This window comes from Lynx canadensis, chromosome D4 (assembly GCF_007474595.2).
Source record: "Lynx canadensis isolate LIC74 chromosome D4, mLynCan4.pri.v2, whole genome shotgun sequence".
Taxonomy (NCBI): Eukaryota; Metazoa; Chordata; class Mammalia; order Carnivora; family Felidae; genus Lynx; species Lynx canadensis.
The window spans coordinates 56,981,049-56,993,193 of NC_044315.2; the positions used below are offsets into that span (position 1 = coordinate 56,981,049).

The 12,145-nt window shown below is 46.1% G+C and overlaps 2 protein-coding genes across 2 annotated transcripts in view; both read left to right on the plus strand.

Annotated features, from left to right (window-relative positions):
- The window catches only part of UNC13B (unc-13 homolog B), a 221,437-nt gene extending 213,776 nt beyond the window's left edge, over positions 1-7,661 (plus strand). Inside the window, exons 30-40 of the mRNA XM_032595668.1 lie at positions 509-586; positions 827-915; positions 1,154-1,306; positions 1,424-1,547; positions 1,656-1,712; positions 1,901-1,981; positions 2,933-3,080; positions 4,599-4,655; positions 5,472-5,564; positions 5,745-5,904; positions 6,069-7,661. Of these exons, the coding sequence (XP_032451559.1) occupies positions 509-586; positions 827-915; positions 1,154-1,306; positions 1,424-1,547; positions 1,656-1,712; positions 1,901-1,981; positions 2,933-3,080; positions 4,599-4,655; positions 5,472-5,564; positions 5,745-5,904; positions 6,069-6,354 (1,326 nt within the window). The 3' untranslated portion in view covers positions 6,355-7,661. The remainder of the gene's footprint in view (positions 1-508; positions 587-826; positions 916-1,153; positions 1,307-1,423; positions 1,548-1,655; positions 1,713-1,900; positions 1,982-2,932; positions 3,081-4,598; positions 4,656-5,471; positions 5,565-5,744; positions 5,905-6,068) is intronic.
- Positions 7,662-9,100: 1,439 nt separating this feature from the next.
- Positions 9,101-12,145, plus strand: part of LOC115499103 (phospholipid-transporting ATPase FetA-like) — a 114,598-nt gene continuing 111,553 nt past the window's right edge. Inside the window, exon 1 of the mRNA XM_032595519.1 lies at positions 9,101-9,165. Coding sequence (XP_032451410.1) covers positions 9,101-9,165 — 65 coding nt within the window. The remainder of the gene's footprint in view (positions 9,166-12,145) is intronic.

A 12,145-nucleotide genomic window follows, 5' to 3' on the forward strand; every position in this document is an offset into this window, starting at 1 on the left:
GAGAAGAGAATGGAAGACATTTGAATCCTCCTTGCTTTTAAGGCTATCCTCAGAGCTGAGGGTGGGGATGATACTCCTGACTTTTGGTTCCTAGTAGGGCTTTGCTTGAGATTATGCCACATAAGAAGAAGAACTTGACTAGGAATTCCTCTGAGCCTCTATTTGGTACTTTATCTTCTACTAAGCTAGATCTTTACTTAGTCTTTCTTTTTTAACAACAACAGCCACAGCAAAAAATCTCTTAAGACAGAAAGTTAATAAAGGATGATGCCATGAATACCTGAGGCCCACCACCTGGTTTAAAAACAGAAACATTTGCTTCTGGTCTTCATTCAAGGAGAATTATCTGAATTGGTTCCACATCTCAGTGATTAGGAAGGAAGAGCGGTATTTGGTTATGTGTTGTAAATTCCCTGTGGCTTTTGGAGTAGTATGAGAGAGGTACCCTAGGCTGATAGGTCCTGTGCTGAAAGCAGTCAAGACTCAACACCTCCATCTGTCCCCAAAGCCCTGCATCCTGATGAACAACATGCAGCAACTGAGAGTCCAGCTGGAGAAAATGTTTGAGGCCATGGGAGGCAAGGAGGTAGGTCTCGGGGTGTGGGGTTGCTGCACTTTACCTTTGTTCCTGAGCGTTCTGGCCATAGATCTCTACCCTCTCCTCACCAGCTATAGGCCAGGAATTTAGCTTAGGATCTGGGCTGCTTTAAGCTGAGGGATTTGAGTAGGAATTGGGATAGGCTCTATGAGGGAGGAGTTAGGGGCACAGGAGGGAGGAAAAGGGTATGAAAATCAGCTTAGCCAAACACACCTTCTATGGATACAGTTGGATCCTGAAGCTGCAGACAGCTTGAAGGAGCTGCAGGTGAAACTGAATACGGTTCTGGATGAGCTCAGCATGGTATTTGGAAACAGGTAAGTGGCCCCAAAACACATAGCCCTTGGAGCGAGATCTGGTCCCTGGCCAGTCCCAGAACTCCTGCCCCACACCTATCCATCCAGCTGTAGGTGTGTGGATCTTCCCACTTCTCCTGTTGGCTGTCCCTGCTGGAGCTGCACCAGAGTATGCTGGAGTGGGACGGAATAGCTGGTGTTGCTCCAAGGTCAACGTGTGTTTGTGGAGGGGAGGGCTGCACTGTGGGCACATGTATAGTTTTCAGGTGCGGATTGATGAGTGTGTTCGACAAATGGCTGACATCCTGGGCCAGGTGCGGGGCCCAGGGAATGCATCCCCCAGCGCCAGGGCCTCAGTGGCTCAGGATGCAGATAGTGTGCTCCGGCCTCTCATGGACTTCCTGGATGGCAAGTGAGTACAGCACTCAGGACTGTCCTTTGGGACAAGCAAGGCAGAGGCGATCCGAAAAGCCTCTTGGGGAGGGGTGTCTCTCAAACTCTCAGTCTTACCTGTTATGTGGGTCTACAGCCTCACACTCTTTGCCACTGTGTGTGAGAAGACAGTCCTGAAGCGTGTACTGAAGGAGCTCTGGCGGGTGGTAATGAACACAATGGAAAGGATGATTGTTCTGCCCCCACTCACTGACCAGACGGTAAGGACACTCCCCTTCCACTTCCTCCTGCTGTCTCCCCTATCTTGCTCCACACTTCCTGATCGAGTTTGGAGTCCTCTGCTTTTGACTGATCTCTTTTCTGCCCAGGGCACCCAGCTGATCTTCACTGCTGCCAAGGAGCTGAGCAATCTTTCCAAACTCAAGGTACTGTGGATGGATGGAGTCTTCTGAGGCTGGGGGGTGAGTGGGAGCCAGGAAGAAGGAAATGTGAGCTTTGGAGACTAAAGAGGAAGGGAATGAGAGGAACATGTACTGTGGGCTGGCAGGTGGGAGAAAGACTTTCATGACAGCCCCAAGTTGTCCTGATGCTGTTGCTTTCTCTGGGGTTTCAGGACCACATGGTTCGAGAGGAAACACGGAGTCTCACTCCGAAGCAGTGTGCCATCCTTGACCTCGCTCTGGACACCATCAAGGTGGAGCCTTCCCCTTCTCCAGACAGTCATACTACCCCACCTCAGTCATACTACCTCTTGGCATTGGCATTCTACTCTGTCAGACTAGATGTTCTTTGGGCTCTTGCCACCCCACATCCAGAAGGGAGTGATTTTTATGTCTGTTTCTTTCTTTGCTATGTTGATATTCCTGCTTGGGAGCAACCAAAATGGTCTTGGGAGCAGACCATTCTGTATGGTCTCAGATGACTTACCATGGACCCAGAGCACTTATTCCTGGGTTTTGAGTACAGTTCAGTTCACTTAGTTCTTCATTGCCATTCCTGAATATTTTCCACTGGGAATTAATCTTCCAGATCCTAATACCCCACATCTGGCTGAAAGTTCCCACTTCCACTTACGTATACATTCATTTGGGTTTCCAAAGGATTTTTTTTTCCTGGTACCCATTGATTCATTCAACTGGGAAACCTATGCACATGGTACTATGCACTATGAAGGATACAGAGAGAATCAGATATAGTTCCTAGCTTTAAGATGCTTATAATTTGGTAAAGCTGTAATAAGGCAGGTACATATGAAGTGTGATGCAGGGCATTTGGGAGAGGTATGCCATAAGTATAACGTTCTTTAAGGGTTCGGAGGGATAAAAAAGTACTTTGCTACTCTCTCTGCCTAAAATGCTCTATTCCAGATCTTTGCCTGTCTAGATAGATCCATACTTCAAAGTTCACATCCAGGAATGTGGTCATCCCTTACTGCTCCTACCCAACTAATACACTTCACCTGAGAGATTCTGACTCTACATGGTATTCCTCATCTTGTTATTTATTTAATGGCTTATTGTCCTCATCATCCTTTTTTGGTATCTTCATTGAGCTTCTGCTCAGATGTGATTTCTCTGAGGACAGTGTGGAAAGCTGCCTCCGTGTAAGGGGATGGGGCTGTAGCAGGTATTCTTTTGTCTTTCAGCAATACTTTCACGCGGGAGGTAACGGGCTGAAGAAAACTTTCCTGGAGAAGAGCCCAGATCTACAGTCCCTACGTTATGCCCTATCTCTGTACACACAGACCACAGACACGCTTATCAAAACCTTTGTTCGCTCACAGACTGCCCAGGGTAAGACCTAAGGGCTTTAGGTCCCTATCTTCCCCTCCTTGATACACTTCTGCCTCTAGGGAGTCAAAATTTTCCAGCCCTTAAGGAGGATCCAGGTACTTCTTAAGAGAGCCTGTCAAACTCAGACCCCAGGATTTCTTGAGGGACCCCAATACTCACTTCCACACTGTACCCATACCAGACAGGAGAATCACAGGGACCTGGTAAATGGGCCTGCAATTCTTTTCCCAGACATTGCCTGGCTAGCACATGTTCATTCGGCTCAAAGAGCATACCCTGTTAGGAAATATTTGTCGGAAAGCCTTGAGAATAAGTTGTTGAAACACTCATGAAGACTCATAGTTTTGGGAGCCTTGTTGGAAACTGTCCAGGGGGGAGGAAGCAAAAAAAGACTTTATAGATTGTCTAGTGTGGATGAGAGGGGGAAAAAAAACCCAACAACTAGGAGAGGCAAACCATGGGAGCAGTTGAAAGGAGGGTGTGGATCATGGGCATAATGGATCTCTGTGCATAAATGATGCTCCATCCAGCCTCATGGGTGATGCTAATGCACAGGGACTAGGCAGCTGGTTTTCTCCCAGTGTCTTCTAGTCCTCAGAACCCCTCCCTGCCTCCAGGCAGGCCTCTCTATAACAAAACACATCTACATAGATATGGTTCAGACTGAAATTCTGACCCTGACCCAGGAGCCAGGCCCTCCCAGGAAAGACTTTCAGGCACATTTGTTATTGCTTGTTCTGGGAAACTTAGGTGTGCTGCCTGGAGGAGAGAACCTGATGGAGGGAATGGGAGGACTTAGGCCTTACTGAGCCTTTGATCCAAAGCACAGAGCTGACCTGGAGGGGAAGTGGGATCCAAGTCATTGGACTAGAGTTAATGGAAGGTGAAAAGATACAAAGGACCTGCAGTACTGCTCCATTTTCCACATCTGTTCTTATTTTAAGTCCAGGATAGGAAGAAAAGGGAGGAAAGAAGTTATGAGCCTTGTTCAAGGGGACAGGGAGATCTTTTACAGAGTTGTACATGGAAAGGCCTGTAACATCAGGGAAGTATCTGAGTTAATCCAAAAAGGCTTTTTAGAAATACTGAGTTTTAGGCTAGATGTAAAGATGAAGAAAGGCTAAAATGGGCACATATGAGGTAAGAGCAGAGGTGGGGACTGCAGGGGGAGGATCGAGATGGATGTGTGTACCTTTTATGCCCATTGCTTTATTATTTAAGGCCAAGAAATTAGAGCCTGCAATGTCTCTCTTTCCTGCCCTGCTGATTTCAGATACCTTCTCTATGTATATTCTGCTTTTCCCCATGATTACATTGATCCTTGACCCATGAAGTCTAATTTGGAGCATTCAGGCACTGACTTCAACTGTTTGATTTCCCTCTCCACCTCATCTCTGTACTCCCCCAGAAAATGTGTAGAGTTGCTTTGAATGGCTATTAACTCCTTAGACCTCTAACTGGTTCTTCTTTTCTATCCTACTGCTGCTACTACCTCTTGACTTGCCTTTCCTCACTCAGTGCATGATGGGAAAGGTATTAGGTTCACTGCTAATGAGGACATTCGGCCGGAAAAGGGTATGTTTATGTTGTACACCTTGCACACATGAATCTAACATAGGCTAACACCTGTCCCCTGTGAACTAGAATGAGCTTCTTAGGCTGGCTGTAGGGGAGCCATGTGTCAAAGTTCAGAAGCTCCATCCCAAGTATCAGAGATGAGTGATGTATTAATACAGTCCGAGATGGGGTTAATAATGGTTCTGTCCTTGGGATTCCCCCATCCTTCCACCTTAGGATAAAGAAGTTTTATCTGGGGTGCAGAAGTTTTATCTCTGGTGAGATGTCTGCTTAGGGGAGCCTACAGACTGGCTAGAGATTGGGCCTGGGAAGTTGCTTGTAGAGGGGTCCAGGTTTTGAGTAGGACAGAGTCTGAGCAAGGCAGCCTCCCAAGAAGTGACCTTCAGGATTCTGAAGGTAGGTGGGAGGGTGCTGCTTTTGGCTTGAAGGGACCCACATTGTTCCATTGAGACACCACAGGGTGGACTTAGTTCCCAGACAAAGATAGAGGGTGGCAGTACTGTCCTCCAGTACCTTTCAATGAAAAATTCTTCATCCTAGGAGATAGGAGAGGTTTGGGGAAACTGACAGATTCCTTGTGCATTTTTGGAAGACCTTACACCTAAAATGTTGTTAGCCTAATGTACTTTAATACGCAGCCTCATTCTTTATCACTTTCCTTTCCCTTCTCCCATTGCTTACTTCTCCATGGCTATTTTAGGTGATTGCTTCATGCTCTAGGGTGTAAAGTGGGGTTCCTAACTCCTCAGTTTCACCTGGGATAATTAGGCCTGAGTTCTCCAATGAGGGATCAACTGTCCATCTGTCCTTCAGGGTCTGGTGTGGATGATCCTGTGGGAGAAATCTCTATTCAGGTGGATTTGTTTACACATCCTGGAACTGGGGAGCACAAGGTCACAGTGAAAGGTGAGTGGCACAGACTTACAGGTCTCAGACCTTTTCTTATGCAGTGGCCTCATCAGTTGAAAACAGGGGCTGCTTATCCCAGTCCTCTAACTTAGCCTTCCTCCAAGGGGAATGCCACCTAGGGCTCAAGAATTGGGAACACTTGGTAGGATCCCTCACAGGCTTCTCTTGTTTGGGCAGTGGTGGCTGCCAATGACCTCAAGTGGCAGACAGCAGGTATGTTCCGGCCCTTTGTGGAAGTGACCATGGTTGGCCCACACCAAAGTGATAAGAAGAGGAAGTTCACAACCAAGTCGAAGAGCAACAACTGGGCTCCCAAGTATAATGAGACATTCCACTTGTGAGTTACAGGGTGGGGAACCTGCAGGACTCTGGGATGGGGGTGAGCTGGGGGGTAAGACTTGAGAGGGGAGAAGAGGGATGGGTTGGATGGTGGCTGGGGAAAATTCAGTTGAAGGCTCTTTCAGCTCTGGCCTCCTCCCTCCACCCATCCTATGCTCACAGCCTCCTGGGAAATGAAGAGGGGCCAGAAGCCTATGAGTTGCAAATATGTGTGAAGGATTACTGCTTTGCCCGGGAGGATCGTGTTCTGGGGCTGGCTGTGATGCCTCTGAGGGATGTGGCAGCCAAGGGAAGCTGTGCTTGCTGGTGCCCCTTGGGCCGGAAGATCCACATGGATGAGACAGGCATGACTATTCTCCGGATTCTGTCTCAGAGGAGCAATGACGAAGTGGCTCGGGAGTTTGTGAAGCTCAAATCGGAGTCTCGTTCCATGGAAGAGGGGAGCTGAGCACCCAGGTTCCTGTGCCAACTGGATGGCATCAGTTTCACAAATCAGGGCCAGTGAGAATTACTATATATCCAGCTTAGGGTCCTCATAGTCAAGAGGCTGACTCCTTCAGTTTAAGGAAAAATTTGGGGTGGTGAGAATATTTTCTCAGAAAGGCTCAGGAGTCCCTGACCAGCACGTCTGTGGTGCTAGGAGCTGGGCTGTCAGGGTTACTGCATAGGGAGGTAGAACAGACATTTCTGAGAGTGTCAGCCATTATTGTTGGTAGACACCCCTTCACCCCCTATCCCATGTCTACCCCTCTCCATGCCACACCTTATTCAGTTAGACCCATACATATAAACCATTAGAAGAGCAATGGTGCTTGTTGAACCATTAGAGAGCCTGGAGCATGTGCCTGGTTAGCTAGTCAGTTGAGCCTACAGTTGTCACTGAGCCCTATAGTCTGGATTGAAGTATGCCAGGGCAGGAACATACAAATTAGAATTTAGACTGTCCCTCAAGCAGTCTAAAACCAGGATCCACTGGTTTTGTGAAAACAAGGCTTTGAAACTGAACAAGATACCTTCTAGAAATGACCTGTGCTAATCCTTTTCTCCAAATTATATGTCATGAGTAGAATGAGGTTCACATGATAACTTCAGAGCCCTGAGCAGGAATATTCTTTGGAACCCAAGCACCACAGGCTACCTGCCCAAGAGTCCCCCTCCCTCACTCCTATAGGAAAGGGAGCAGTGATGTTTCAAGACATGAGCAGCTATTCCTTTGTGTATGCACCTGAGGCCTAGTTGAAGGATCCAGGAGAGAGGGCTGTATTTTCTTCTTGGGTAGGCCCTGAACAAAGCCAAAAATTGTAGAAACCAGTCTAGAAAGAGTCCTCTTCACCTATGGCCACTGCCTTCTGTTTGTCCTCCCCTTTGCAGAAAGAATTTAGTCTTTGGCCTCACTCCCTTTCATCTAGGTCAGATGCTGTTCCCCTCACAGATGTTCAACCCTACAGAGGGAACTTGGACTATGATTCCTCTGTACAGGCTGGATGGAGGGGGCTTCAACATTTCCTGGGAGGTCAGAGATGAACTCTTTCAGGAGATCATATGGACTTCTCAGACCCTTCATCAGAGATGTGACACGGTTCTTGGATACCCTTGGTAGCAGCCTCCTGGACCTCCTGAGGACTCTGTTATCCATAGCTGTGCTGGCCGTTACATGAAACAAGAAACTAAGCATCTTTGCTGTTGTTAATTATTGTATGTGCCATTGTTACAGGACATTTTTGGCTAGTGTGTAATAAATTATCTTATAGCAGCCTTTGGGGTCTGGTAATTCTGCTAAAGTGTGGAAAACTGTAGAAATGACTATCCTGTATAATGGTAGATTTTGTACCCCTGGCCCTTCACTGCCTCCTCCCTCCTCACCACCCCACAAGTGGTGGGACCTAAAGGAGTTTTGGATAAGCACCACACAGTAAAGCAGGTAATGGGCTAGCATCTTGGCCTGGACCTGAGACCACCAATCCAGTTAACAGAGTCATGGGATTCAGGGCATCAGCTCCCTGCAAAAGGTCCAGAAGAGTAGCAGATGACATACGCTAGTGAAAACTAGTCCATGTTGTGAAGACAAGGTAAGGGTCTTCTGGGGAGATGTGTGCCTCTGGAGATTTGTAGAGGGCTGAGGCTGCCAGTACAGGACAGAGGAGTAGGCCTAGGAGTGCACTTTGGCCTTTCATTTGGGAAAATTCCAGAAGAAAAGCTGGAGTAGAAGTCTCCTATATGGGAGAAAACAAGGTATAAGTGAGATCTCCTGGTCTGGAAATCAGAAGTTTATGCAAGAAAAGCGCTCACCTAGTCTCTCAGCCCTTGTGGGGTGGGGGCTGAATGGGAGCACAGGACAGATTAACTCCAGTCTTCCAGCTCATTTCCATTTGCTTGCTAAATAAACCCTTGCAGCTCAGTTCCCCAGTCATTTTTAAACTTCCTCCTTCTCTTTCCCCAAACCAGTTGCCCTCTATCATTTCTGCCTCAAACTTGCCTGTTGAATCCACTGTCTCACCTCATTTCCCAGTACCACAAGTGGAGTAGTGGCCTTTAGTTCCTCTTGTCTGGATTACTGTGATTATCACCTGCCTCCATGCTGCCCCTGCCCTCTTCACCTACTCTGGTAAGTCTCTCCTGTTAAAGCTGTTTAGTTGTTATCTATCACAGCCTTCAGGCTGAAAAATTCTAAGACCCTCCAGGACAGTGCAGACACCGCCCACCATCCTGTAGCTATTCTAAACCGCAAGTCCCTGCGGTTTCCCCCTCTGCCACCCCTCCTCACCGTCACCACACTGTGCACTCCTCTACCTCTCTGTGCCTTTCTTTGCACATTGAGTTCCCCCTTGCTAGAATGGCCTGCAGCCTTTTCCACTGTCTTCTAGGTTTTGATACTTACTAGCAGCCTTTAGGACCCAACCAACCTGAACCCCTTCACACAACACTTTAATTAGTTACAATTTGTCTGTCTTCCCTCATAAGACTGTGATCTGCCCAAAGGCAGGCTCTGAGTATTTCTTCTCTGTTGCCCAGCAGCCTGCACAGAGAGCACTCGAGTACGTAAAGACAAGCCAACTACCCCAGGACCCCTTCCGAGAAACACTGGTGGGGAGGGGCGGTTGGCTGGCTCCAGAGGAGAGGGGTGTGGGCAGGGGCGGGGCTCTGCTCTAGGCTGGACCCTGGGGCTCTAGGGCGCCTGCGCAGAAAGCGTTAAGATGGAGGCTGCTGGAGTTGACGGCGGCGCAGCAATGGTGAGCAAGAAGCGCCCGAAGGTGGCGCCGTAGGAGAGGTTATTGCCTTCTCCCTCCCAACACAGAAGAGATTGTACCTACATACTACCGACATTCGTACAGCTCTGTACTTTGCAGTTATACCTGTCCATCTTCCTCTTGTAAACTGCTCTCCCGATACTCTTCAAGCTTACTGCTCCCTTCTCGTATTTGAGTATACTTAGGGTTTCCAAGACATTCCAGAGATCTATTTACCCAGATGCCTAGCAAAGGGGATCTTTATCCCCCACCAAATACTTCCCAAAGTGGGACACATTTATTCAGTTACCTTATGAAATAGATCCCCAAATCCCTATCTAGGGCACTTTCCTATTAACTCATGGAGTTTGTCCACTTCTCCCAACACTGTACGCATTCACGGAGAGGCATAAATCTTACCCCACATTTGACTTGAAAGTGACACCTTTGCTATAATTCTTTTATATGACACAGGAGACCTATTCCATAAAGAAAAGTCAAACTCTAGCTGGCTACCCAAGGCTTGCAACAGGCTTATAAGTTTGAATTAGTAGCTTTTTTTTTTTTTTAATGTTTGTTTATTTTTTGAGACAGAGAGCATGAACGGGGGAGGGTCAAAGAGAGAGGGAGACACAGAATCTGAAGCAGGCTCCAGGCTGTCAGCACAGAGCCCGACGGGGGCGCGAACTCATGGACCCTGAGATCATGACCTGAGCCAAAGTCGGACGCGTAACCGACTGAGCCATCCAGGCGCCCCTGAATTAGTAGCTTTTTCAAACCAAACTTCACACTTTAGAAAATGTGGATTTCCAGTTTTAAAAATGAAAAAAAAAAAAAAAAAAAAGATCTGTTGACTCTTAGCTCACACTCCTCTCAAAGCAACTGGTGGTTGGAGTTGAGAAGCAAGTGTTAATTTACTGTAGTTTATTACAGACTCTATTACTCCTTGTTTTCTTACAGTAGGCTTTGCTTTGTTTGCCTGGCATCTGGTAGGCATTTGAGTTTGTGACCCCTGATGTAGGACTTTGGTTTGGGTCCTTTTCTGAGCCAATACTTTGAGCTCTTAATGGAAACTGAAATCCAAAGAAGATAGATAACGTATCTATAGGTTGTCTTTGGTTTCTGCAATGCTTTGATTAGGATCAGAAATCATCCTAGTAGCTAAAACCCAGGTGAACTCTATACCAAAGTGTTTTGGTGAGAGGATGCAATAAAAATATTTATAGGTACCTCTCTGGCATTTGATCTTGAAGAAAGCCATTGTGTCAACCCCTCTCCAGTGAGGTCACGCCAAGGACAAGAGGTTGTTTGTTTCTTTTCCAACACCTACTTATAAAAGCACCTGGCTCTGGTCTATACAGAAAGTGATGTCTCAAAAGTGTTGTATCCCTTGTTCTAGAACACAACAGATGGTAACCTTCCTCTCTGAGAGAAATAACAGGCCTTGTAATAATCAAGAATGGTGATATTCTGCAGACTGTACCTAATCAGAAGTAGAAATACCTTTAACAGTGGATTTTTAAAGGGACAAAATCATTTGAGCACAAGTGTATGATCTACCTATTCATTGTGAATATTTAGATGAATTTCCTGAATGAACCTGCTATACCTAGATGCGAAAGCAAACCTGAAGCAGCAACATGGAATAGTCAAAATGGTATTGGAGTGTCAAAAAACATGAATACTGGTCTCAGCTCTGCTACATACAAGTAAAGGGACCTTGATTTTTTAACTCCTCAGAGACTCTGTTTCCTGTATCTGTTAAAATAGACTAATAATTTCTGCTATGTCTACCTTGGAGCAAATGGGCTCATTTAAATGTGAAAGCACGTTGAAAAATACACATTTTCTCCAGGTGTATAAGGGATTATTATTATAAATGATTCTCTGAGTTTATATGAGCAAGTTTATATGATTAACCTGCAAGGAATTAGTCTTTCATTGCAGGTTCAAATGAGCAAATATTTGCCAAGCACATACTGTGTGCCAGATAGTTATCTAGGCACAGGGCCTAGCATTGAACAAACGAAAACTGAATGCATTTAGGAGTGAGTCACCAGCATATTGAGTGTCCACTAAGTACCCAGTGTAGTATCACAGCATGATGAAGCAATAGAAAGAATCTAGATTATGGACTTCAGTTTGCCACTATTTCATAGCTGTGTAAACCTGAACCTCCAATCTATAAAATGAGGAAGTTAGGGTAACCTGTAAGTTTCCTTCCCCCTAAAATATGTTTGTCATTAGAGATTCTAATTGCTGAAGTTCCCTACACCTAAGGAGCTTATTGCCTTGCAGGGATGGTCAGACTGACAAAATTTATCAATCAGAACTAGAGGACAATAGAGTACTAATGTCATATTAGATTCGGCACAATAGTGGTAACGACAGTATTGTTCTGTAGGTTACAGTATTTAGAGAGATTTCTTGGAAGACCAGGTAGTCTCAGAAGGATGGAAAACTTTGGATCACAGGAAAGGAAGGAGACTCTATTATAGATATTAGAAGTTGAATGAAAGTACAGGAACATATGATTCATTGTTTTCCTACTTTATCAGTCAAAATCCTTGCAGAAAAACAGCTGGTGCATTCAAAAAAGTTTAACTGAAGAGAGTTTAACCAAAGGGCTATTTATAGAAGTATGGTCAGTATTAACAGAAACTAGAAAGGAATGGTAGGACTCCTAGGCCTGAAAGGAAAGGGGAAGGGAGTCTTGTTACCAGAGCCCACCTACAGCTACAATCTGGAAGAGGAACTGCCTGACAAAAGCTATGACCATAAGGACTAAGCAGCTGCAATAAGCAGAAAGGAAGTAAAGAAATAAAATAATCTTTCTCTCTCTTCCTTCTCTCAGGTCTCCAGCTAGTACCTTCCATTGGCAAAACTCAGATAGTAGCTCAGGGACAAGGTAGTCTGGGTGATGTAGTCCATAGAGGTCAGCTTCCCAGAACAGGGCAGAGGGAGTTGGGTGGGAGGAGACACAACACACAGAATAACCAGCATACAAGGGAT